Source organism: Durio zibethinus, chromosome 19 (genome assembly GCF_047325235.1).
Source record: "Durio zibethinus cultivar Kanyao isolate XHJ-2024 chromosome 19, ASM4732523v1, whole genome shotgun sequence".
In the NCBI taxonomy this organism is placed as follows: domain Eukaryota; kingdom Viridiplantae; phylum Streptophyta; class Magnoliopsida; order Malvales; family Malvaceae; genus Durio; species Durio zibethinus.
In genome coordinates, this window is record NC_143180.1 from 19,118,593 (window position 1) to 19,142,558 (window position 23,966).

General features: G+C 30.3%; 2 protein-coding genes and 2 pseudogenes across 2 annotated transcripts; 1 reads left to right on the forward strand and 3 right to left on the reverse strand.

Moving 5' to 3' along the window:
- Window positions 1-2,217: 2,217 nt before the first annotated feature.
- LOC111309607 (uncharacterized) lies at window positions 2,218-13,491 on the forward strand. Its single transcript, XM_089748681.1, has 8 exons — window positions 2,218-4,130; window positions 4,225-4,333; window positions 4,925-5,038; window positions 5,137-5,285; window positions 9,194-9,580; window positions 9,683-9,803; window positions 9,893-13,006; window positions 13,281-13,491. Exons 1-7 carry the CDS (start codon window positions 3,337-3,339, stop codon window positions 10,118-10,120), a joined length of 1,902 nt encoding a protein of 633 aa, XP_089604807.1. The 5' UTR covers window positions 2,218-3,336; the 3' UTR covers window positions 10,121-13,006; window positions 13,281-13,491.
- A 2,147-nt stretch (window positions 13,492-15,638) lies between these two features.
- LOC111309936 (putative lipid-binding protein AIR1B pseudogene) lies at window positions 15,639-16,114 on the reverse strand (annotated as a pseudogene).
- Window positions 16,115-16,199: 85 nt separating this feature from the next.
- On the reverse strand, window positions 16,200-17,024 carry LOC111309615 (putative lipid-binding protein AIR1B pseudogene; annotated as a pseudogene).
- Window positions 17,025-17,852: 828 nt separating this feature from the next.
- On the reverse strand, window positions 17,853-23,756 carry LOC111310478 (dolichyl-diphosphooligosaccharide--protein glycosyltransferase subunit STT3B-like). The gene is made up of 6 exons (XM_089748764.1): window positions 22,711-23,756; window positions 21,679-22,215; window positions 19,496-19,950; window positions 18,625-18,747; window positions 18,434-18,493; window positions 17,853-18,269 (listed from the first exon to the last, which is right to left on the reverse strand). The coding sequence occupies exons 1-6, from the start codon at window positions 23,560-23,562 to the stop codon at window positions 18,140-18,142; spliced, it is 2,157 nt and encodes a 718-aa protein (XP_089604890.1). The 5' UTR covers window positions 23,563-23,756; the 3' UTR covers window positions 17,853-18,139.
- Window positions 23,757-23,966: the final 210 nt, after the last annotated feature.

The following is a 23,966-nucleotide window of genomic DNA, read 5'->3' on the forward strand; positions in this document are numbered from 1 at the left end:
ATTTTTTAATTCGTTTTGCTTTTAGCTCACATTTTTATCTTTTTTAATGGTTATGTAAAAATATATTTATCTCTTTAACAAAAAAATCTTTTTCTAATCAACATGCTATAATTTATGTAATAATTAATAAATTACTTCTTTATTTTTATAATAAAATAATAATCAATTAAAATATTTTAACAATTATTTTATTACCTATTTGAATAACCAACTTTTTAATATATTCAATTATTCCATGATAAATGTTCATTAATATTACTCAATTATTACATAAAATAATTTTTCTCATTAAGCAATACATAAATCATGCTTTAAACTCTCAAACTCAAAATTAAAATATTTTTAATGAATTTATAATTTTATTTTTTTAAATTTCTATAAATATTTATATAATATATTATCTATGCAATGTATCATATAATTAAATGAATAAAACTAACCAATGCATCGCACTACTCACAAAATAAATTTAAAAATATTATGTAAAATCTAAAATAATATAAAATATATCCAAATTCACTTTTGTACGAAATCATTTGAAACCATGCTAAAAAGTATTTGTTTATTATAGATTAATATTAACTCACATTCTTTAATATATATTAATATAATTATATAATATACATTCTAACTACCAATAAAGTAGTAGCTCATATGGCATATATGCTAGTGAAATTTTGAAAGTTTTAAGTTTTAAAAGATTTAGACGTGTAAGATGAATTAAACAGATAGAGTTTGGGATTAATAGCAGATCAAAAATCAAAAGAAATATATTCTAGCTTTGTTTTTTCACAATTAATCACTTGTATTTATTTAATATATTTATACTACACTAGATTAAAAGAGTTCCCTGAGGATTCTTCATGTGACTCTTATCCAATATTGTTAAATTATCATTGTAATCTTATTCATCGTTTTTGTTATTAATTATTTTACTTTATTTGTACGTTTTATTTTATTTTTTATTTAATTATTTATGTACTTTTAAATTTATTTTAATTTGTTACTTATTTAAATTTTAAATTAGGATAGATTTTGATTAGTGAAAAATAATAATTCTTTAAATTTAAAAAATATAATAAAATTTTGAAAATAAAGAAAAATATTCCAATGATGAAATTTTAATAATCAAAATGGTTGACTTTCTAGGAAAATTCTATATAAGTTATTTTTTAAATTTTACCCAAATTAAGGAAAATTTTTTTTAAAAAATCAATAATGATAATTGTTATTAATTTTTGAGTCAAAAATAAAATGTATTAAAATTTTCAAAAAAATAAAAATTATTTCAAAGATGATAAAATTTTGAAATTAAATAAAAATAATTTCAAAGATAAAATTCATAAAAATCACGAATAATTAATTTTCTAAGAAAATTTTATATGCAAAGATTTTTAAAATTTGACCCAAATTATGAAAAATTTTAGATAAAGTTTTAATATGATAATTGACATTTATTTTAGGTAATAATAAAATAAAAGTGAAAAATTTATAAAAAACAATAAAATAAATTCTAGAACTAAAAATTTAGACTTTTTAAAAAAATAATAAATTCAATAATGAAATTCTTTAAAATTATGAATAGTAATTTTTTAAGTTTTTAAGGTAGAAAATATTTCTAAATGTGATTCATATGGTAAAAATTTTCATTAAATAAAATGATAAAATAATTTAGTTAACCATCACGTAATGAGGTATAAATATAAAATTATATAAATAACTATCGAGTTATGAGTCTTCAATTTAGAATCATTTAAAAATATAACTATTGGGCTATACATAAGTCTTCAATCTAGATTTATTTTAAAAAATATATTTTATTTGTGTTCAACCCATATAGACTTGATATTTATATTATAATTTTTTAAAGTTTTGAGTTCAATTTCAGGTGATTAACCTTAAACAAGTCTAATTCACTCCAAAGCCTTATCAATTGGAATCTATTCAAAATCAAATATAAATATATATATATATATTCACTTATATTAGTACAAAATTTTTTTTTGAATCATTGGATCAAAATTATTAAATTTAAAAAATTATTTTGATTCATAAATTTAATTTCAAATGAATTATAAATTTAAATTTGATATAAAATTTTAAAAAATATATAAAAATTATACTAATGTAAGTGAATTCCTTCTCTTGGATATATATTATAAATAAAAAAATCACTTAAATAAAATATTTTTTCCCAAGCAATTGCAAATGGTTTAAATGGACCCAAACATAAGTTTGAAGCCTGTGTGTACCTGAGCGTATCATTGGACAAGTAATTGGAGTGTTGAAGGAGAATCGGAGTTTTGAATTTGTTTGGTGAATATGATGATGATGAGGTGTTGGAAAATCGCTTCTCTTCCTTCTTCTTCTGCCATTGAGTAACCCCAAATCTGACAATTCTATTCCCTTCTCTTTGTTGAATTGTTTTTCTGCTTTAAATAAGGAAAGCCCTCTCTTCTATTCTAAAAAATCTTACTTCTCTACCACCCCCTGCAAGAAATCCAAGTATGTGTTTGATAAAATTGATGATGCCTTGGCTTTGTTCGATCACATGCTTCTTACCCATCCCCGCCCTTGTATTGTTGAATTTAGTAAATTATTATCAGCCATTGTTTGAAGCATTATGAAATTGGTATTTCTCTGTTGAGACAAATGGAATTACTAGGAATTCATCCAATTTTTATACTCTCAGCATCTTGGTTAATTGTTTTTGCCGCTTGCATTGCATCGTATGGATTTTGGGTTCTCTGTTTTGGGGAAAATGTTGAAGCTGGGCATTCAACCTAATGTTATAGCATTCTCCACTTTGATCAATGGCCTCCGCATTGGAGGTAAAGTAGCTCAAGCTGTAAGGTTGTTTGATGACGTTTTTGTTCGAGAAGGGTATCATCCTAATTTAATTACTTATAATACAATAGTGAACTGTCTTTGTAAAATAGGAGAAACTACTCATGCTATTAGATTGCTAAGGACTATGGGAGAAAGAGGTTGAACACCGGACACTATAACATACATCATCTTAATGAAAAGCCTTTGTAAGGACAAGAATGTAACTGGGGCTTTGAAGCTTTTCTCTGAAATGAGAGGTAAAGGAATTCCACCTGATGTTGCCACTTATACTTCTTTAATTCATGCCATGTGTAATTCATGTCAGTGGAAGGAAGCTACAGCATTTTTCAATGAAATGGTGGCTACCAATTGCAGACCCAATGTAATCACATATAATATTGCGGTTGATGCACTTTGTAAAGAGGGTAGGACTTTAGAGGCTCAAGATATTCTTGAGAGAATGATTCAACAAGGTATTGAGCCTAATATAGTTACTATAGTTCATTGATGGATGGATATTGTTTACGAGGTGAAATGGACGAGGCTAGAAAAGTATTCAATTCAATAACCAATAAGGGTTGCACACCTGATGTAGTTAGTTACAATATCATTATTAATGGATATTGTAAGGCTAAAAGGATAGAGGAGGCAGTGAAACTTTTTCATGAAATGACTCGAAATGGATTAATCCCTAATGTTGTTACTTTCAGCACTCTTATTAATGGCATGTCACAAACTGGGAGACTTGCTGTTGCACAAGAAATTTTCGAAGAAATGTATGCTTATGGTCTAGCACCAGACACGATCGCTTACTCTTCCTTGTTGTATGGCTTATGCAGGCATGCTCAGATTAACGAGGCATTGGGATTTTTTTGTGCAATGCAGAGCAGTGGGTTAGAACCTGATATTGTCCACTCTAATATCTTAATTGATGGCTTGTGTCTAGTTGCGCAACTTAAAGATGCTAGGAAATTATTTTATGCACTCACAGTCAAAGGGGTACACCCTAGTGTTTACACATATAGTACAATGATCAAAGGACTTTGTAAAGAAGGGCTGCTGAATGAAGCATATGAATTGTTTAGGAAAATGGAAGTGGATGGTTGCATTCGAGATAGTTGCTCTTATAATACCATGATCCAAGGATGTCTTCACAACAATGACAGATCACAGGCAATACAAATTCTTCATGAAATGGTTCAGAAAGGATTTTCTACAGATGCATCCACAGCAGCCATGGTAGTGGATCTATTGTGTAGTGATTCACCAGGTGAATGTTTTCATTCACTAGTTCAGAAATTGTGAATGCTATCGAAGTGTTAATATGGAATAATCTCCTCTCAATCGACATTGCTGCAGTAAATCTAGACATGATTTATAATGTGTACGTGCTAGTAAATATGCTAAGCAGTCCCAAACTGGATGGTTCGGATTCATAAAGTTAAACCACCAAATAATGGTGGGGAGAGTTTCTTCTTCCTACTGTTGGCAGATCTTGAAATGGGTATGGTAGTTGTAATTGTGGTTGAGTCTTGGAATCATAGATTTTAAGCTGTAGCAACAAATGATATTTATTGATGCACCTTTTGTTCTGTCCTGAATTAGTAAATTGTTATTGTTGTAATTACATTTCGTTTTGAAATAGAGTTTTATGGATGGTGAGAATTGGAGGTGGAGAATTCCCTGTATTACCTTGTTAATGGTGAATTTTGTGTTGACAAAGGTGCATCTCCTAAAATGTTGAATTGCCTCCTGTAAGTTCTTTTTTTTTTTTAAATGTAATTTTCATTAGATCACAAATGATGGGAGGCATTCCTCTACCCAATAACATCACATAAGACTCCTCAAAGAAAGTGCATATTTTGCAAGTCTGTGTGCTGCTCGTGTAAACAGCTTTGAACTGGTGGAATTCATAACTGAGTAGCTTGGCATCGTTTATCAGAGAAAAGTTTTGAGCTTCTGAGTTTAGCTGATTAATAATGCTGAGTGCATCTCCCTCAATAATTACAGACTTGAATCCCATATCCTTTTGTGACTACAATGGCCTTAATTGCCGCTAAAGCTCTGCAGTTATAGATCTCTGACTCGTTTTTAGGTAGTTGAGCATGTTCCTAAGACGAATCCAGTTTCACCCCTGATCACCACACCAATTCCGCATAAGCCTTGCTCTGGTGCTGTCCATCTAGCTACGTATCCCATAGAGTTAATTGTAGTGCTTATCTGGGCTCTTTTATAGTCTTCCAGATATTTGGCAATAAAGGCAGCTGTTTCCTCTGCTTTCCTCCTCATGTTGCTCTTGACTGCTAGATTCCTGCTAGGCCAAATCGCCAAGCAAGCTACCAATCCAACCTGATACATTGGACAGCCATCCCTTTCGAGCTTCATGTTCGCACATTTCCAGGCATCATCCACATTGACACTATCCCCATACTTCCCTTGCTGGATTACAGCCTGAGGCATGCGTCACTGTTTCTTCTTGTTGACTACATGTCGGATACATCATTTGAGCTTCAATTTTCGATTTCCTGAGGTTGCTAAAAACAGGTAGAATTCCATTGTTTAATCTCCAACCAAACACTTTAATTTCGTTTGGAACATCCACTCTCCATAGCTTGTGTCAAAACTTGTGGTCTGCTTGTCCATCTTGCTGTTCCATTGCAGTTGTAACAGCAGAATATATCCAATTCAATGATACTCCAAGCAATCCAGATGCTTTTTCATGTGAATGATGGATTTGTGCCTAAGAAAAAGATGAGTTAGGAAAATCAATGAGTTTGGTTTTTTCAACAAGTGTCTCGTGTAAATTCCTTTACTATATTTAATATTAAAATATTACTATAAATAATAATTTAATTAATCTTAAAAATTATTTTAACACTCTTGAGTAAAACCTTTTATTATTATTTATAATAAAATTAAAAAAATTAAAAAGTTAAGCTGTGTGAATTTATAAATGGAGAATACTAAAAAGTATAAAGGAAAGGAATGGACTACAATTTTTTTACTTAACAACCATTGGATTAACCAAAAAAAAAAAGTAGAAAAGAGATGTAGCAAATACTCATATCCTAAATTAAAATAAATAAATAAATAAATACCCCACGAATGAAATAATTTTTTATAAATATATATTGTTACAGAATAAATTGCTTTGAATTGAATCTAACATACTTTGAATTAAATCTAAACTAAGAAACCAAAACTGGACAGCTCAAATAATATCGAAACAATAGCTTGTATAAAGATTCAGCACTTATTTTATCTTTTCTCATATTTTGCATAAAAATACATCCAAAATGAGTTCAAAAGCTCTCATTTTTATCTTTTCTCATATTTTTACCATTATATTGAATATTTATGCAATTAAAAGTAATTTTGTCAAATTTATTAATGAACAATCAAATACTCATCATAAAATGTCTTAAAAAAATGATAAATTATTAAAAATTTAGTGTAATTATGTATCAACTGATTAATTTAACAAAAAAATAGTATCCATCATATATCTATAGTTTGAAATCAATTTGATAGTTTTATCATATCATATCGATTTGAGAATTTTTTTTTTAAATATATATTTAACGACTAAAAGTTTTATTTCAGATAAATAATTAAATATTTATATTGACTCAAAATTTGACGTACATTTATTTATATAAATAAAGTATGAAATAAAACAATTAAATTAAGTAAATATAATGTGTATAAAAAATTATGAAAGGTATACAATTAAAGTATTTTTTCATCAATATAAGTAGAGATTTCCCCTTACATATATATACATACACAAACACACATATTTGTCATCTAACAATTTCCTATGATTTTAAGCCTACAAATGATTTTTGTTACATTTTTTTTTTATTTTAGAACTTTTTTCAAAGATATATATTTCTTAATTTTATATATTTTTTAATTAATTTTTACTTTAGGCACAATGTTCACATCTTTTAACCATTTTTAATGGCTATATAAAAACATAATTTTTTTCGATAAATATAATTCGACACATATAATTTTGCATGAATAAAATGTATAAAAATATGTAAGTACTTCCTCCTCATATACATATATTTAAACTTATAAATGATATGTGCTGTGTACTTTTTGTTTTTTTATTTTTAATTTATAACTCTTCTTTCAAATGTACATATCATTTTATTTTTTGATTTTTTTAATTTGTTTTACTTTTAGCTCACATCTCCTATCTTCTTCAATGGTTATGTAAAAATATATGTCTTTTTAACAAAAAAAAAAAAATCTTTTTCTAATCAACATTCTATAATTTATGTAATAATTAATAAATTACTTCTTAATTTTTATAATAAAATAATAATCAATTAAAATATTTTAAAAAATTATTTTATTACCTATTTGAATAACCAATTTTTTAATATATTCAGTTATTTCAAGATAAATGTTCATTAATATTGCTCAATTAATACATAAAATAATTTTTCTCATTAAGCAACACATAAATCATGCTTTAAACTCTCAAACTCAAAATTAAAATATTTTTTGATGTATTTATAATTTTATTTTTTTAATTTTTATAAATATTTATATAATATATTATCTATGCAATCATAAAATTAAATAAATAAAACTAACCAATGCATCACACTGGTCATAAACAAATTTAAAAATATTATGTAAAATCTAAAATAATATAAATTATATCTAAATTCACTTTAGTATGAAATGATTTGAAACCGTACTAAAAAGTATTTGTTTCTTACATATTAATATTAACTTACATTCTTTAACATATATTAATTTAATTATATAGTATACATTCTAACTACCAATAAAATAGCAGCTCATATGGCATATATGTTGGTGAAACTTTAAAAGTTTTAAGTTTTAGAAGATTTAGATGCGTAATGTACTTATTAGATGCATTAAATAGATAGAGTTTAGGATTAATAGTAGATTAAAATTAAAAGAAGTACATTCTAACTTACATTTTTTCACAATTAATCATTTATATTTATTTAATATATCTATACTACACTAGATTAAAAGAGCCCCCTAAGGATTCTTCGTGTGACACTTATCCAATGTTGTTAAATTATCATTGTAACCTTATTCATTGTTTTTGTTTTTAATTATTTTACTTTATTTGTATGTTTTATTTTATTTTGTTTTTATTTAATTATTTTTGTACTTTTAAATTTATTTTAATTTGTTACTTATTTAAATTTTAAATTAGGATAGATTTTGATTAGTTAAAAAATAATAATTCTTTAAATTTAAAAAATATAATAAAATTTTGAAAATAAATAAAAATATTCAAATGATGAAATTTTAATAATCAGAATGGTTGATTTTTTAAGAAAATTTTATATAAGATATTTTTTAAATTTTACCCAAACGAAAGAAAATTTTAGAAAAAAAATTCAATAATGATAATTGATATTAATTATTAAGCCAAAAATAAAATGTATTAAAATTTTGAAAAAAATAAAAAATTTTCAAAGATGATAAAATTTTGAAAATAAATAAAAATTATTTCAAAGATGAAATCCATAAAAATTACAAATAATTGGTTTTTTAAGAAATTTTTATATGAAAAGTTTTTTAAAATTTGACCCAAATGATTAAAAATTTTATATAAAGCTTTAATAATGATAATTAATATTTATTTTTAGGCAATAATTAAATAAAAGTGAGAAATTGATAAAAATAATAAAATAAATTTCAGAATTAAAATTCAGGCTTTTAAAAAAAATAAATTCATTTATACTAATGTAAAAAAAATATTAAATTCACTTATACTAATGTAAAATATATATATATATATAAATTCACTTATACTAATTTTTTTTTTACAATTTTTCAAATCATTTGATCAAAATTGCTAAATTTAAAAATATTATTTTGATTCATAAATTTAATTTCAAATAAATCATAGATTTAATTTTGATGTAAAAATTTGAAAAAACGTAAAAATTATATTATTAGAGTAAGTAAATTCTTTCTCACGATTCTACGTATATACATTAAAAATAAAAAAATCACTTAAATAAAATATTTTTCCCAAGCAATTGCAAATGGTTTAAATGGACCGAAATATAAGTTTGAAGTCTGTGTGTATCTTAGTGTATCATCCGGCAAGTAATTGGAGTGTTGAAGGAGAATCGGAGCTTTGCATTGATTTGGTGAATATGATGATGATGAGTTTTTAGAGAATCGCTTCTCTTCCGTCTTCTTCTGCCATTGATCTTCTTCAACGTTTGGAATTGAGTAACCCCAAATCTGTCAATTCTCTTCCCTTCTCTTTGTTGAATTGTTTTTCTGCTTTAAATAAGGAAAGCCCTCTCTTCTATTCTCAAAAATCTTACTTCTTTACCACCCCCTGCAGGAAATCCAAGTATGTGTTTGATAAAATTGATGATGCCTTGGCTTTGTTCGATCACATGCTTCATGCCCATCCTATCCTTTGTATTGTTGAATTTAGTAAATTATTATCAGCCATTGTTAGAATGAAGCATTATGAAATTGCTATTTCTCTGTTGAGACCAATGGAATTACTAGGAATTCATTACAATGTATATACTCTCAGCATCTTGGTTAATTGTTTTTGCCGCTTGCATCGTATGGATTTTGGGTTCTCTGTTTTGGGGAAAATGTTGAAGCTGGGCATTGAACCTAATGGTTTAACATTTTCTACTTTGATCAATGGCCTCTGCGTTGGAGGTAAAGTAGCTCAAGTTGTGAGGTTGTTTGATGATGTTGTCGTTCGGGAAGGGTATCAGCCTTATTTAATTACTTATAATATGATAGTGAACGGCCTTTGTAAAATAGGAGAAACTACTCGTGCTATTAGATTGCTAAGGACTATGGGATAAAGAGATTGCGCACCAGACACTATAACATACACCACCTTAATCAAAAGCCTTTGTAAGGACAAGAATGTAACTGAGGCTTTGAGGCTTTTCTCTGAAATGAGAGGTAAAGGAACTCCACCTGATGTTGTCACTTATAATTCTTTAAGTCATGCCATGTGTAATTCATGTCAGTGGAAGGAAGCTACAGCATTATTCAAAGAAATGGTGGCTAGCAATTGCAAACCCGTGTGATCACATATGGTATTGTGGTTGATTCACTTTGTAAAGAGGGTAGAGTTTTAGAGGCAAAAGATATGCTTGAGAGAATGATTCAACAAGGTATTGAGCCTGATATAGTTAGGTATAATTCATTGATGGATGGATATTGTTTACGAGGTGAAATGGATGAGGCTAGAAAAGTATTCAATTCAATAACTTACAAGGTTGCAAACCTAGTGTAGTTAGTTACAGTATCATTATTAATGGATATTGTAAGGCTAAAAGGATAGATGAGGCACTGGAGCTCTTTCATGAAATGACTCGAAATGGATTAATCCCTGATGTTGTTACTTGTGGCACTCTTATAGGTGGCATGTCACATATTGGGAGACTTATAGTTGCACAAGAAATTTTTGAAGAAATGTGTGCTTATGGCCTAGTACCAAACGCGATAACTTACTCTTCTTTGTTGGATGGCTTATGTAAGCATGGACATATTCATGAGGCGTTGGGATTTTTTCATGCAATGCAGAGCTGTGGGTTAGAACCTGATATTGTCCACTATAATATCCTAAGATGGCTTGTGTCTAGTTGGGCAACTTAAAGTTGCTAGGAAATTATTTTATGCACTCACAGTCAAAGGGGTACACCCTAATATTTACACATATAGCACAATGATCAAACACCCTAATATTTACACATATAGCACAATGATCAAAGGACTTTGTAAAGAAGGGCTGCTGAATGAAACATATGAATTGTTTAGGAAAATGGAAGTGGATGGTTGCATGGGAAATAGTTGCTCTTACAATACCATGATCCAAGGATGTCTTCACAACAACAACATATCGAGGGCAACACAAATTCTTCATGAAATGATTAAGAAAGGATTTTCTGCAAATGTATCCACAGCAGCCATGATAGTGGGTCTATCGTCTAGTGATTCAACTGGTGAATCTTTTTGTGCCCTAGTTCGGAAATTGTGAAGGCTATCAAAGTGTTAATATGGAATGACTCTTCTCAATTAACATTGCTGCAGTAAATCTAGACATGATTTATAATGTGTACCTGCTAGTAAATATTCTATTTAGTCCCTAATTCCATCCTATTACCTCAAGGAAAAAGACATTATTTTACTCCTTCATTAGGCTTTATGCTGCCTGCTGGTACTCTATTTAATTGAGGAAGAAGGCTGGTCTGGCCTTTTGCAGCCAGTAGGTACTATTTCTTTTTTTTTTTTTAACCAGGGTTGAGCTGTGTTAAATGGTTTTCCCTTCATTCTAGCTTTAATAACCTTATGTAGGTATGACATTCTTCTTTCCAGAATAATTGCAGATGCTCCTTCATTCCTCTTTATAATCATACTGCCTTGAAAGCAGTCCAGGCACCTGAAAGAAAGATAACTTCATCTTTTTATGCTTTTGATAGTTTTATATTTGCTCTTTTTGACTTCAAGTTAAAGCAGTATGGTCATGCTTAATTATAGACGTTGATTCTACGAACATGGAGTCAATAGCATAGTAAGATCATAGCCCACTCATACCTTTTCTTTTTCCCCTTTTTTCGTATGCAAATGCATGTATTCATGTATATATATTTAAAAGCTCATTTTATCGTGTTGGCTCAAGCTTGTGAGGCAATGCTATGAAACGTTTCCAAATTAAGTGCACAATTTATTTCTTGCAGGAGTCAGCCATACAAGTTTGCAAAAAAATTGGTGATAAATTTGATTCAAATTAATTATTATTGTATGAGAAGGATAATCTTTAGGTTGGTTAAAAGAATTAGATAATCATTCAAAAAAGAAGAGAAAATTACGTACTAATTCTACTAGTCTATATTTCCTTATTTTGTTTTCTGATGCCTTAATGATAGTGCTTTCAACTTGGAAGGCATAAAGGCAGAACTATTTGTCTGTAGGATGCCCTGTATTGCACTTTTTAGTTTCCTACTTGATTATGATAAGCATGTGAAGGAATTGAAATTTGAAGACCAAATAAGTAGTGGTAAGAAAACACCAATACAAATTGATGTCATCGTAGGCTAATAAACAGCATATTTAGAAATTTTGGCTTTGTCTTGGGAATCAACTGTTAAGGGAAAGGAGAAAGATATATATATATATATATACATACATATATTTTTTTTTACCTTCGGATCAAAATTAAATTGATAACACTTACACTTAATCATTTTGATCCAAGGGTCAAAAATATGTGTAACTCTTACAAGTCTTACATTAGTGTAAGTGGATCCCTTCTCAACTCTTACATACATGCATTTCAAAATTCTTATGCGCATAAAAAAAAAAAAAAAGGACATATACAGAACTCTTTGGGTTGGTCCCAAATAGTCTTCGATTAAGATACTTACAATTATAAAGTTGTGCACATGTTGTTTTCTTGCTCCTCTGATAAAATAAAAATCATCCATTCATCATTAATTGGATGTTATGATGTGGGAGATTTTGGTTTGTGCCTGTGCAATGTATAGAATTGCCAACTAAAGTATATTATAGAATTGAAATATCGATACTTAAAACGACTTTGTGCTGGTAACAGAAAGTTGCATTAAGCATATTTGGGCTACTTGCGCTGGTTTTCTACTTTCAGATTGGATGAAGCACGTGCTTAGAGTATCAAGCTTTTTTGAGATCACTGTAAACCATGCAGTTTCTGTGAGAGATATTACGTTGGGAGTTGGCTCGGTATCAGGCTGAATTTCACCTTGGACTGGAAGGTTTTACTCTTTGTTTGGATCCAATCTATGTCGAGGATCACATCCCTATTATTGCATCTGTCTCTGAGCATCAGCCAAGAGCCTGATCATCTTTCATGTTTGATTTCCACATCCCACTTTCGCTTTTCCCAGCTGGTCTTTTTTTCTGCTTCAAGAAGTTATCAGATGCCACTATATTTATCGTGATATATGGTCTCGAAAGCACGTATTTAACTGGTGTCATGGGTCAATTGATTCTTATTGCTAGACCAGCAGTTTGCCTTACCAGTGCTGTTGCTGTTTCTGCCACTGTGAAGAATTTGACTGTGCTGTTGAGGTTAAAGAACAAAGAAGTCCAGACTGGATCCACTAAAGGAACTAGCAGTGCAAAGGCCTCTGCCTCTTCTAAGGTGACCCCTCTCTGCCATTCTCTCCCCAACATGAGCAGAAAAAGGAATAAGAAATCATATTTGTTTTGAGTGCATATGAGTGGATTTCTCCCACTAGCATTTTGAAATTTGTTTTGTTTAACCTTAGCCGGTTTCTCCCAATATTTGCACAATAGTCAATGCATGCAGTCACCATAATCTTCTAGTATAACTCTCCCCCATTCCCCTTTTCTTCTGCCCTGAATATGTAAATTGTGTCATTGTTGTATTCTAATTTCATTTCAATGTGAAATAGGTTTTCGTGGATCGAAACCCTCATCTGCTGCTTTCCATCTTGCTCTTTTATTGTCATCCAGCTATTTGGCAATAAAAGGCAGCTGTTTCCTCTGCTTTCCGGCTCACATTGTTCTTAAACTGTAAATTACAAATGTCACATTTTTAATTTTCAAATCTAAACATTTGATTTTTTTTATTTAAATTTAAAATATAAATTTATTTATGTGTTATTCTATGTGTCCATACAAGTGTTAATTAATAGCTTTTCAAATATAAAAAAGTGATAAAACCTAAAATCCAACATAAAGAAAAAATAATACCAAATGTTTATATATCTATGATTAAAATTATTCCAAAAAGTTGATTGCATGGCCAATTAAGTTATGAAATAAATTGGTTGGGAGTGATTTTGCACAAAGAACTTTTAGGTATTTTTCTTTGTTTTTTGTTTTTTTATTATGGTATTTTTTATTTTTTTATTTAATTTTGTTTTTTTTTTCTTTTTAACTTTGTTTTGTCTTTTATTTATTTATTTATTTATTTATTTGCTTATTGATTTTTTTTTATTTACATACATATTTAAAATTTTAAATTACGCACATGTTTTAATCATTTAAAAGTATAAAAAACTAAGAATATGTGTTAGAAAATTAAATTTATAATTTTATTTATTTATTAGTAACAAGTAAATTTTAAAAAACATGGAAATAAATGAAATTTTTTTCAATGATGACATTAAAAGAAAATTGTAAATGGTGCTCAAAATTCTAAGTGATGAATTTCCTTATCCCAAAAGTGTTGAAGAGATTTTTGAAGTATTCTAATAAAAAATATTTTATTTATTTTTAATAAAATATTTAGTAAAAATAAAGGTTAGTAAAATCAAAAACAAAAATAAATATAAACTTTTTTTAATAAAATTTTAAATTAATCAAACGATAGATTCTCTTTGAGCAAATAAATGAGTTTCTGAATTTTCTTCAATTAAATGAGACAATTTTATCTGAATTCTTCCAAAATTTTTTAAATAATGAAATTTAATTAGAAGAAAAGACCATTTAGATCAAAACTTTTTAAAATAACATAAAATTAATTATGTGTGTTTTATAAATTTTGAGTTTTTATCATTTATTATATATAATAGAATAGAATAATAAAAAGATAATAATAATGATAAATATAAATATAAAAAGATATAAAAAAATAAAAATTAAGTTACTTATTTCTTTCTTCTTTTTTTAAATATTTTTATAAAAAAATTTAATTTACAAAAAATTAAAAAATCATAATTTTTGATCAAATAATTAATATAAAATATAAAACTTATAACATAACATGAAAAAAATAACAAAAAAATGTAATAGTAATCTATGAAATATTAATAGATTTTTAATTTTAATATTGTTATAATATTTTTGTTTGTTCCATTTTTTATTATTTTTATATTAAATAATTAGTCCATTCAATGTAGCAGGGACTAATTTTAGTAATCACCATAAAAGTAGCAGTATATAGTTGCATTGGTATCATTGTAATTTTAATTTTTAGATATAAAATTACAAAATTGATGAATATTTTGTATTAATAAGATATTCCAATTTTATAATTTTTTTTTAAAATCAACAAAATTTATATTTTTCATTTTTTTTGTGTAAAAGTTAGATATAACAATTCTTTTACATTTGTCTATTTATTTTATATTTAACACATGTAAAATGTGAAAATTATTTTATCATAATTTGTATCGACATACCAAATACAAAACATATATCTATTTTAGTTTTGTCAAATTCATATATATAATTTTTGTTAAAATTTTAATTTGTATCAATTTTATATCTTCTTCATATTGTTTTCCTATTGTATCAACAAGTGGCATTTAAAATTAACATACTTATTAAAAGTAGAGAAAGAGTCGATTTAAGATCTTAATTAATCATTAGCATGGCTACAGCATGCTTGACAATAACATTTATATTTGTTATTTTTATTAAAAAATATTTTGTGAAATATTTTAATTTTATTAATTTTTATTCAAAAATTAAAGAAATTAAATTTAAAAATGCAAAATTCAATAAAATTGAAATATAATGACAATTTTTTAATTGGGAAAATAGATATTTGAATCTTGTTTAAAAAGCAAACAATCATAAATTTTAATATTGATCATAGTATAATAACAAATTTCTCCTTAATCATATAACTATCCCATTTGGGAAAGTAGAACTATAAATTTATTTATTGTATTAAACATTTTTATTTATGTATAACAGAAGCAATGAAAGTAGGAAAGGTTGAAAAGCCTTCTTCAACGAGCCAGCACATTACAAGAGACTCATTACGAAATGAAATCAAACAGTGTGAAGAAGTAGAACAATCATGGGCTGCAAATGTATTCACTAGGGTTCTCCCTTCCATAGTTATTGAGTAGGAGACTTATGAAATAGGAAGGTTGAGGTTAATCCCTAAAACATTAGCTCTGATGGCTGTGCAAAGGCAAAGAGCAACTTCAACATCAGCCAACCCGTGGATCAGAGTGCAGCATGGCTGGGTTGGTACGTTGCCAAGGTCAAGATTCACCAAACAACCCAGCAGATTAAGACACACACCAAGGTTCAAGGGATTACAGGTACCGTATTGGCCCTGAGGAAACCTGTCTCCAGGACGGATAACAACAGGGTTCCTGGAATTTGTTGTTGTATAAGAACCCTGGGAATTTCCATTATTGGAGTTTCCTCCGGCTCCATTTGAGGAATCATTATCGTAGGGGTCATCGGAAGAGTTTACTGTTGCAAAGAAGAGAAGGTTGAAGGAGAGAAATAAAGCAGTTGATGGTTTAATCTTTGAAGCCATTTCTCAAACCAAAATCTTAAGAAAACTAGAAAGTGCATAATATGATCATGATGGTGAAGGTGATGAAGTGAGCAAAGGGTTTTATAGAAGAGAGATGTGAATTTTATGGGCTGCAAAGGTATTCAGAAGAGAGCCTCCTTCCACAGTTATTGAGTAGAAGGCTCAATGAAATAGGAAGGTTTAGGTTAATGCCTAAGACATTAGCTCTGATGGCAGTGCAGAGGCAAACAGCAGCTTCAACATCTGCCAACCCTTGGATCAGGCTGCAGCATGGTTGGGTTGGTGTGTTACCAAGGTCAAGATTCTCCAAAGCACCCAGTAGATTAGCACACACACGAAGGTTCAGGGGATTACAACTACCGGACTGGCCCTGATTGTTATTGCCATTGCCATTTGGGAACAAGGCACCAGGAGGAAGGTTAACAACAGGGTTCCTGTCCATGGAATTTGTAGAAGAAGAACCCTTCGAGTTTTTTAATGGTTAATCAACATTATCAGAGCTTACAAAAGCGAAGAGGAGAATGTTGAAGGAGAGAAATAGAGCAGTTGATGACTTAACGTTGGAAGCCATTTCTCAGAAGAAAAATTATTTGAAATGATTGAGAAATTGGAGTATTCTTTTGTTCAGAGAAAGCTAAGAATTGCTTATTGATGTTGATGATGAAGGTGGTGAAGTGGGCGAAGGGTATTTATAGAAGAGAGATGAGCTTTAAAACTAGAAAATGAAAGCCACTAGGTCACATTGATTGGAGAATTTGGATCCTGGAATATTATTGTCTGGTCGCCAATTATGGAATCTCCCACGTCTATGATGATAATTGATATCCAAAGCCAATATTTAATTAACATGAGCACAACGTTGTTATAACTTATAGACATTGAGTATCATCTCCGCAGATATGCAATCTAACCATTTTTTTTTAAACTTTAACCTATTCTTAATCTCTCAAATTTTATTTGTTTAATTCATATTAAAAAGAGAGTATACATCTGAATTTTTCGAACTCACAATTTCAAAAAATCTAATGAACATACAAATATAGCATATATATTCTAGAACATTAGGAAAATTTATCTACCATGTCAAATAATGCTTACCACACCAATTTTATTATATTTCGGTTTACAAACTTGTTATGATAAAGAGTAATCTATTTTATAAAATAAAATGACATGACAATATCACATGATATCTTATAACTATTGGTAAAGACTAAAGATTAGATGATAAAAATATTTTTAATCAAATTTTAATGATTAAATGAAAATTTTTAATAATTTAATAATTATTTTAAAAAAACAATCATGTTTGAGTAATTAATAATGTAATTTACCCATTAATTTTACACGTGAAATTTATGTGCCATACATGTAGATTTTATTCATATTCTAATAACATATTAACTAAATCTGGACAAGCATATATTAATATCATATTTAATCTTGATTCGGATCGAACCATGAAACCTCCAATGCTAACATATTGATGGATTTAAAATGAATTAAAAGGATTATATATGAAAAAAAATGGATTTTTGAAGTCATGAATAGAGATGGAATAGTATGAAAGGATTAATGATTAACGGTGCAATTTATCTCACCACTTGCTTATGCCTATGTATGTTACCTACTATCCCCATGAAAACGTGAGGGGATTGATTTCAGCACACATATCATGTATGAGCTTTTATATATGGTATTATATGTGCTTTTTTAGTTTTTTCCAATGAACCATTCATTAAACAAAATGTTAATTGAGATATTTAATAAAATAAGAAAATCTTAATAACTCAATGTGAAAAGGGATACGAATTTATGAAATCTGCAAAAATGGGTATTTGAAATTTGACAAAACAAAACAAAAAGGTTCTGGAAAACCTAATAGCCCTAAACATTGTCACCAACTCGGTCTCGAGAAAATATGATTTGTTGTTACAGCTTAAACTCTATGATTCCAAGACCCAAAGCAAAATTCCAACTACCGAGTCCGATTCAAGATCCACCACGAGTTGGAAGCAGAAGCTCTTACCATCTATTATTTGGTGGTTTAACTTTATAAATACGAACTATCCAGTTAGATGTTGTGAATGCCTCTTCCAAGTGCTCCAGTTTAATGTCTTTATTTCCAATTTCGACACCTCGCGCGCGATCATAACTGCCAAACCAGAAAGCAATTATAGAAATTTAGCAATATAGATATAAATTATCTTTTTCATATAGAAAATATATAGATGTACACACACATCTGAATATGTAGCTAAGCACATATTTTTGTACCAACATCTTGAAAGAACAAAGAAGACAAGAATGCCAACTTACCCGGGTGGCTTGCCATATTCTGTCATCAGCTCTCCAAACCGATAGTAAGATAGCTTGTACCTAAGCACATAAATATAAATATATATTAACCAAAGATTTTTCCAACACCAAAACTCTCTAGGGAGTCTCAAAGAATTAATACATATATATATATATATAATACGAGAGAGAGAGAGTAACTTCGAACTTACATGAGGCAATTCAACATTTTAGGAGCTGCCCCTTTGTCAACTCGATATTCACCATTAACAAGGTAATCAGGTTCCTTGATTACAGGGAACACTCCACCTCCAATTCTCACCATCCACAAAAATCTATTTCAGAATAAAATGTAATTAAAATACAATAATGGCACTTGAAAAATTCAGGAAAGAAGAAAAGGGGAAGGTGGGAGAGCAAAAACAAAAGATTATGTTGACTGTGTTCCGTTGGTATAGACTATAGACTATTGTGCAAATATTGGCAGAAAACCACTCAGTAAAATTGTCTTGACAAATGGCCATCGAAAAGAGATTTCAAAATGCTAAATGGTAGGAAACCACTTCTATACACTCAAAGCAGATATGATTCTTATTCCTTTTCATCTTCTTTCTCTGCCCATGTTGGGGAGGAGGGGCTGGGGATTACATGTAGAAGTCAGGAAGGGAAAGTAGTGAAGTGCCAAGAATGATTAATTACATCCACCAATCAAAGGAGAAAAGCATTAGTTTTCATAATTTAAAGTAAAGAACTGATAATTTTAGCCACTCGAGGTAGATTTTCATACAATCTCTCATGCTTTGCACCACATACATACACAAGGTGACTGAGACAGAGAGACAGAGAGAGTGAGAAAGATCCAACCTTGCTTTTCAGACTCTAAAGTACATAACAGTGTTAACCACTCAATCAGACTGCACCACCAATCCAACTATCCAAGTATGAACAGCATGAGTTTCATGATTTAAAGCAAAGAATCAAAACCAATTAAACATTCAGGGCATCTTTCACACAATGCCTGATTTGTTGCATAGAGACACACAACAATAATTAATAAAATAGGAGAGTGATTTCCAGTCTTACTTGTTAATATCATCAGAAGAATAACCAGTAACACCTCCAAAGACAACTAATACGTAATCCACATCAAGTGATCTAATTATCTCATATGCCTCGTCTTCATAAGATGACATTGCACGCCCAACCGTAGCAATATGCGTATTATTCCAAGTGTTGTTGTCAACAATAACAGTTCTGTTTCCCATGGCAGTGATTTGATACCCATAGTCCCACCAAGACATCACCTTAGCATCTGGAGGAGTATTTTGCCGAAGCCAGAAGTATGCCTCACGATAATCATCAAAGATAACTCTATTTCCATGGGCACCTCTTGCAGCCAGAACAATTGAAGGAGATGAGTAAGCCTCTGAAGTAACCCATGTACAGTGGGTGGCATACTTACTGAGCAAGTAAAATGCACCAAAGAGCAATGCCACTGCACCATTTTTCTGGAAAGGCTGGGACTGATCAAGTGAAGCCTATTTGTAAAATAAACAAGATAGGTTATTTCTTGGATATACACCCCAAACAAACCAAAAAGAAACCCAACATTATGGCCAGAAACAAAAACTATTAAAATACCCGCAATGTCTACTCCTAGATCATTTGATTTAAGAATTTCATTATACACATAATAAAGGCCCGTGGCACACGACACTTCTATGTTTACATTTTAGCATGCTTTCTCTTCCAACAAATCCATGCTATCAAAATGGATCTATAAATCAGCATGCTTTCTCTTCCAACAAATCCATGCTATCAAAATGGATCTATGGAGGTTATGGATGAAATTAAGCATGATAATAAATTAAACACAAGTATACAACACGAAATCCTGTGGTCACAGGAAATATAAGAACAACATAAGTTTTATCCTATATGAAACCTTTAGATCAACAGAGTTGACACTTGAATTTTCAATTTGCTTCGAACTTAGAAGGGAAACATACATAAGGACAAAGAAAATATTATAATAAACAGAACAACTAACTTGTGATGGAAGAAAAGAAACACACCTATGTCTAGAAAACATATTATCATCAAACAATGAATCTAAATAATTCAATTAACTCAGAAACTTATTAGAGAGAATATTATTTTAAATGTGGTTTATTAAAAGCTTGAGTTCTCTACCACATTGATCCATGAAACCATATAAACAAAGACCATTAAAGCATGCATCAGATGCGAGCTCAGTCATTGCCAAATAATTATACACAAAAACTACAAAACCTTTTAATTAATTACTAACAGTGACACATTCAATCCCCAAAAAATGTATGTTAACTAAAACAGAAGGAAATACTTGCTTGTCAGAATTTATATTCCTTTCCCCATAATACAGCAAGATCCAGAGAAGGGTAGGTAAACTACTGGCAGGATTTTCCTCTTGAAGGTATTTAGGAATTTCGAGCAACTACATATTTCCCCCAAAACTCAGGATTTAGAACTAATAAGTGCTACTTTGGCTGGATTAACTGTAACTTCAAATTTACAACTCAAATCCGTAATCAGGTGGACTATCTAGTTCTATAACATATCTTATTTTAGCTTAACCCCTGTTTATAATTTAAACCAAGAAGGTCAAATTCCAATTACTGCTAATTCGTTCAGTTTGCAGTAATAGATGGAAAGAGATCCCACAAACAGCTTAATGGAATTAGTAGGCCTTATATCACTACCTAGAAGCTTCTTCATCAAGTTATTTCATTTCACACTTGACTTGAATGAAAGAACTCCCAAAGAAAAGCTCGTTATATGTCCAAGATATATAAATAATGGTACTGAATATGCCATAGCCAAACAGAATAACTAGATAATTCAACCGATAATCTCTAGAATCATAATTTGTTATCATCAATGCATTACAATGCTATCTAGCGATAAGGAGTATTAACAATAGAACCAAACAAAAACTGGAAGATTTAGCTCCTTAATAGTTAGCAAAATAAGTGCATCCAAACAAATTCTTATTACTACAAGTTTCAATGTTCAGATTTTTTTTCTTTGGCAAAGGACCACAAGCATTGTTATTTCAGTTGCATCAGCTCAATTCTCAAGAAACAGCAAGTACATTCACATCAAACAAATTTTTTACCAACAGTAAAACTAAAGCAATATTCATTCTGCGGGCAAAACATGAGTCAGACAATCAAAATATCAGACGAAAGGGAAAGAAAGGAGAGAAAATGGCAGGGAGGGGTTACCTTAGAAGAGGCCTTTGCACTGCTAGTTCCTTTAGTGGAACCAGTCTGGACAACCTTGTTCTTTGACCTCACTAGCACAGTCAAATTCTTCACAGTGGCAGAAACAGCAATGGAACTAATAAGGCAAACTGCAGGTGCAGCAACAAGAATCAATCGAACCATGACACCAGCAAAATACATGCTTGTGAGACCATACATGACAATAAATATGGTGGCATCTGACAACCGCTTGAAGCAGAAATAAAGACCAGCTGGGAAAAGGAAAAGTAGGATGTGGAAATCAAACATGAAAGATGACCAAGCTGTTGGTTGATGCTCAGAGACAGATGCAATAATGGGGATATGATCCTTGGCATAGGTTGGATCCAGCAAAGAGTAAAATCTTCCTGTCCAAGGTGAAATATAGCCAGATAATGTGCCTACTCCCAAAGCGATAGCTCCCACAGTAACTGCACAGGTCACAGTGATCCTCAAAAAAGCTTGAAACAATTTTGTGTCACTAAGCATGTGCTTCACCCAATCTAAAAAGTAGATAACCTGCACAAGTAGCCCAAATATGCTTAATGCAACTTTCTATTACCAGCTCAGTACCGGAACAAATAGATTCACTAAAACAAGTTTCCACAAGCCAATTTCATTTTATAATTATACAAACGAAAGTAGTTTTTTCTGCTTTGCAGTGATTTTTGTATAACAACAAGCAGAAATACACAGAACACATACCAAGCCGAAATATCCCAATCAAATACAATTTCCAAGATAACATGAAAAACCAAAGTTACCTTCTACTGTTACCTGAAAATATTTCATAGACAAAAAAGTTCTATTCCGACTAAAATAGACCAAACTATATATGGCAAAAATTCTGTTTATTCAGTTTATGCTTTTGCTTATATAAACAAGCACAAATATGCCCCCCACCCCACCAAATTTCAAGCACCAATAGATTAGACTACTATAATACTACCACAAGTTCATTACATTAGACTTAAAAAAAAAAAAAAAAAACCAGCTTGAAAGAAAGTTCAAAACCTGCATCAAGAAGAAGACACCCATGGCGGCCATATGTTCACCAGATTGTACATGTTGAAACCCAACAAACCGAATCTGCATTGCGAGCAACATTCCCAAAATATACATGCAATTATAGGCAACATACAACCTCATTGAATACCTCCCAGTAATCAAAAGCACCAGCACATAAAGTGGGATCAAGTTAATAATAAAAACATATCCTCCCCAAGCCGAAACCATGTAAAAATAACCAAACGCCGAAGCCAAACCCCAAGCCAATGATCCCGTATTAACGGCTTTCACAAATAAATAAAACGTGAAAAGTAATGCGAAAATAGCAACTCCTTCATTATCATAAGAACCGGCCACGGACCTGGATATGTAACCAGGACAAATGGCAATTAAAGTTGCAGCAACAAGGCCAGCCCCTGAATCCCAAATCTCTTTACCGAAGAAATAAGCAACAAGGGTCGTATTTGAAGCGAAAAACGGAGCTGTTAAAACGCAGACTTCACGGATATGGACGGCGAAACGGAGGAAATGGAGCAGGCGATAAATGAGGACGGCGGTTACCATAAGGCCAGGGTAAAGGGTTCCACCGATGATTCGGCCCAAAGGGTACCAGCTTTCATAGTCGAACCAGTTCCAGAAATCGTAAAAGCCGTTTTGGGTAAGGTAAAGAGTGGTACGGTAGTTGAAGTAAGGGTCGAATTCATGGATCATGGATTCATAGCGGAGGACGGAGAAGAGACGCGTAACGAAGGCTAAGATATAGACAAGACAGAGAATTGAAACACGGATCAGGAGTTCTTGTTGCTTTGTTTTGAGTTTGAAGGACTTCAGTAGATCTGATGCTGGGGTGCTCGACATGGTTGGGTTGCTGCAGATTTGGGGTTTGGTTTGGTTTTTAATAAAATATCATGTTAAGGCAAATTGAGAGTGAAATTGTCAGGCTTGAGAAAAGGAAGGGAGTGTTGAGAATCGAGAACTCAAAACCCTGGATAAGCACTGGGATTTTCAGTGATCTATTTTAGTCTTTGTTTCAGTCCACGGTTGTGAGTTGTGATTCCAGTCAAAAGTGTCCTCGTTTGTTTTCGTCAAATTTTTCTGGGCCATGAACTGGGCTTATATGGTTCTTCCAATTTTTGGTCTTTTCATGTTTGCTTGGGCTTTCTACTTTGTTTGGGACCAAAATCTTTCCCAATTTAGTGTAGATTTTTTTTTACCTGGTTAAGTTCATTTGAATGGGTAATAAAATTAAAAATATTAATAAA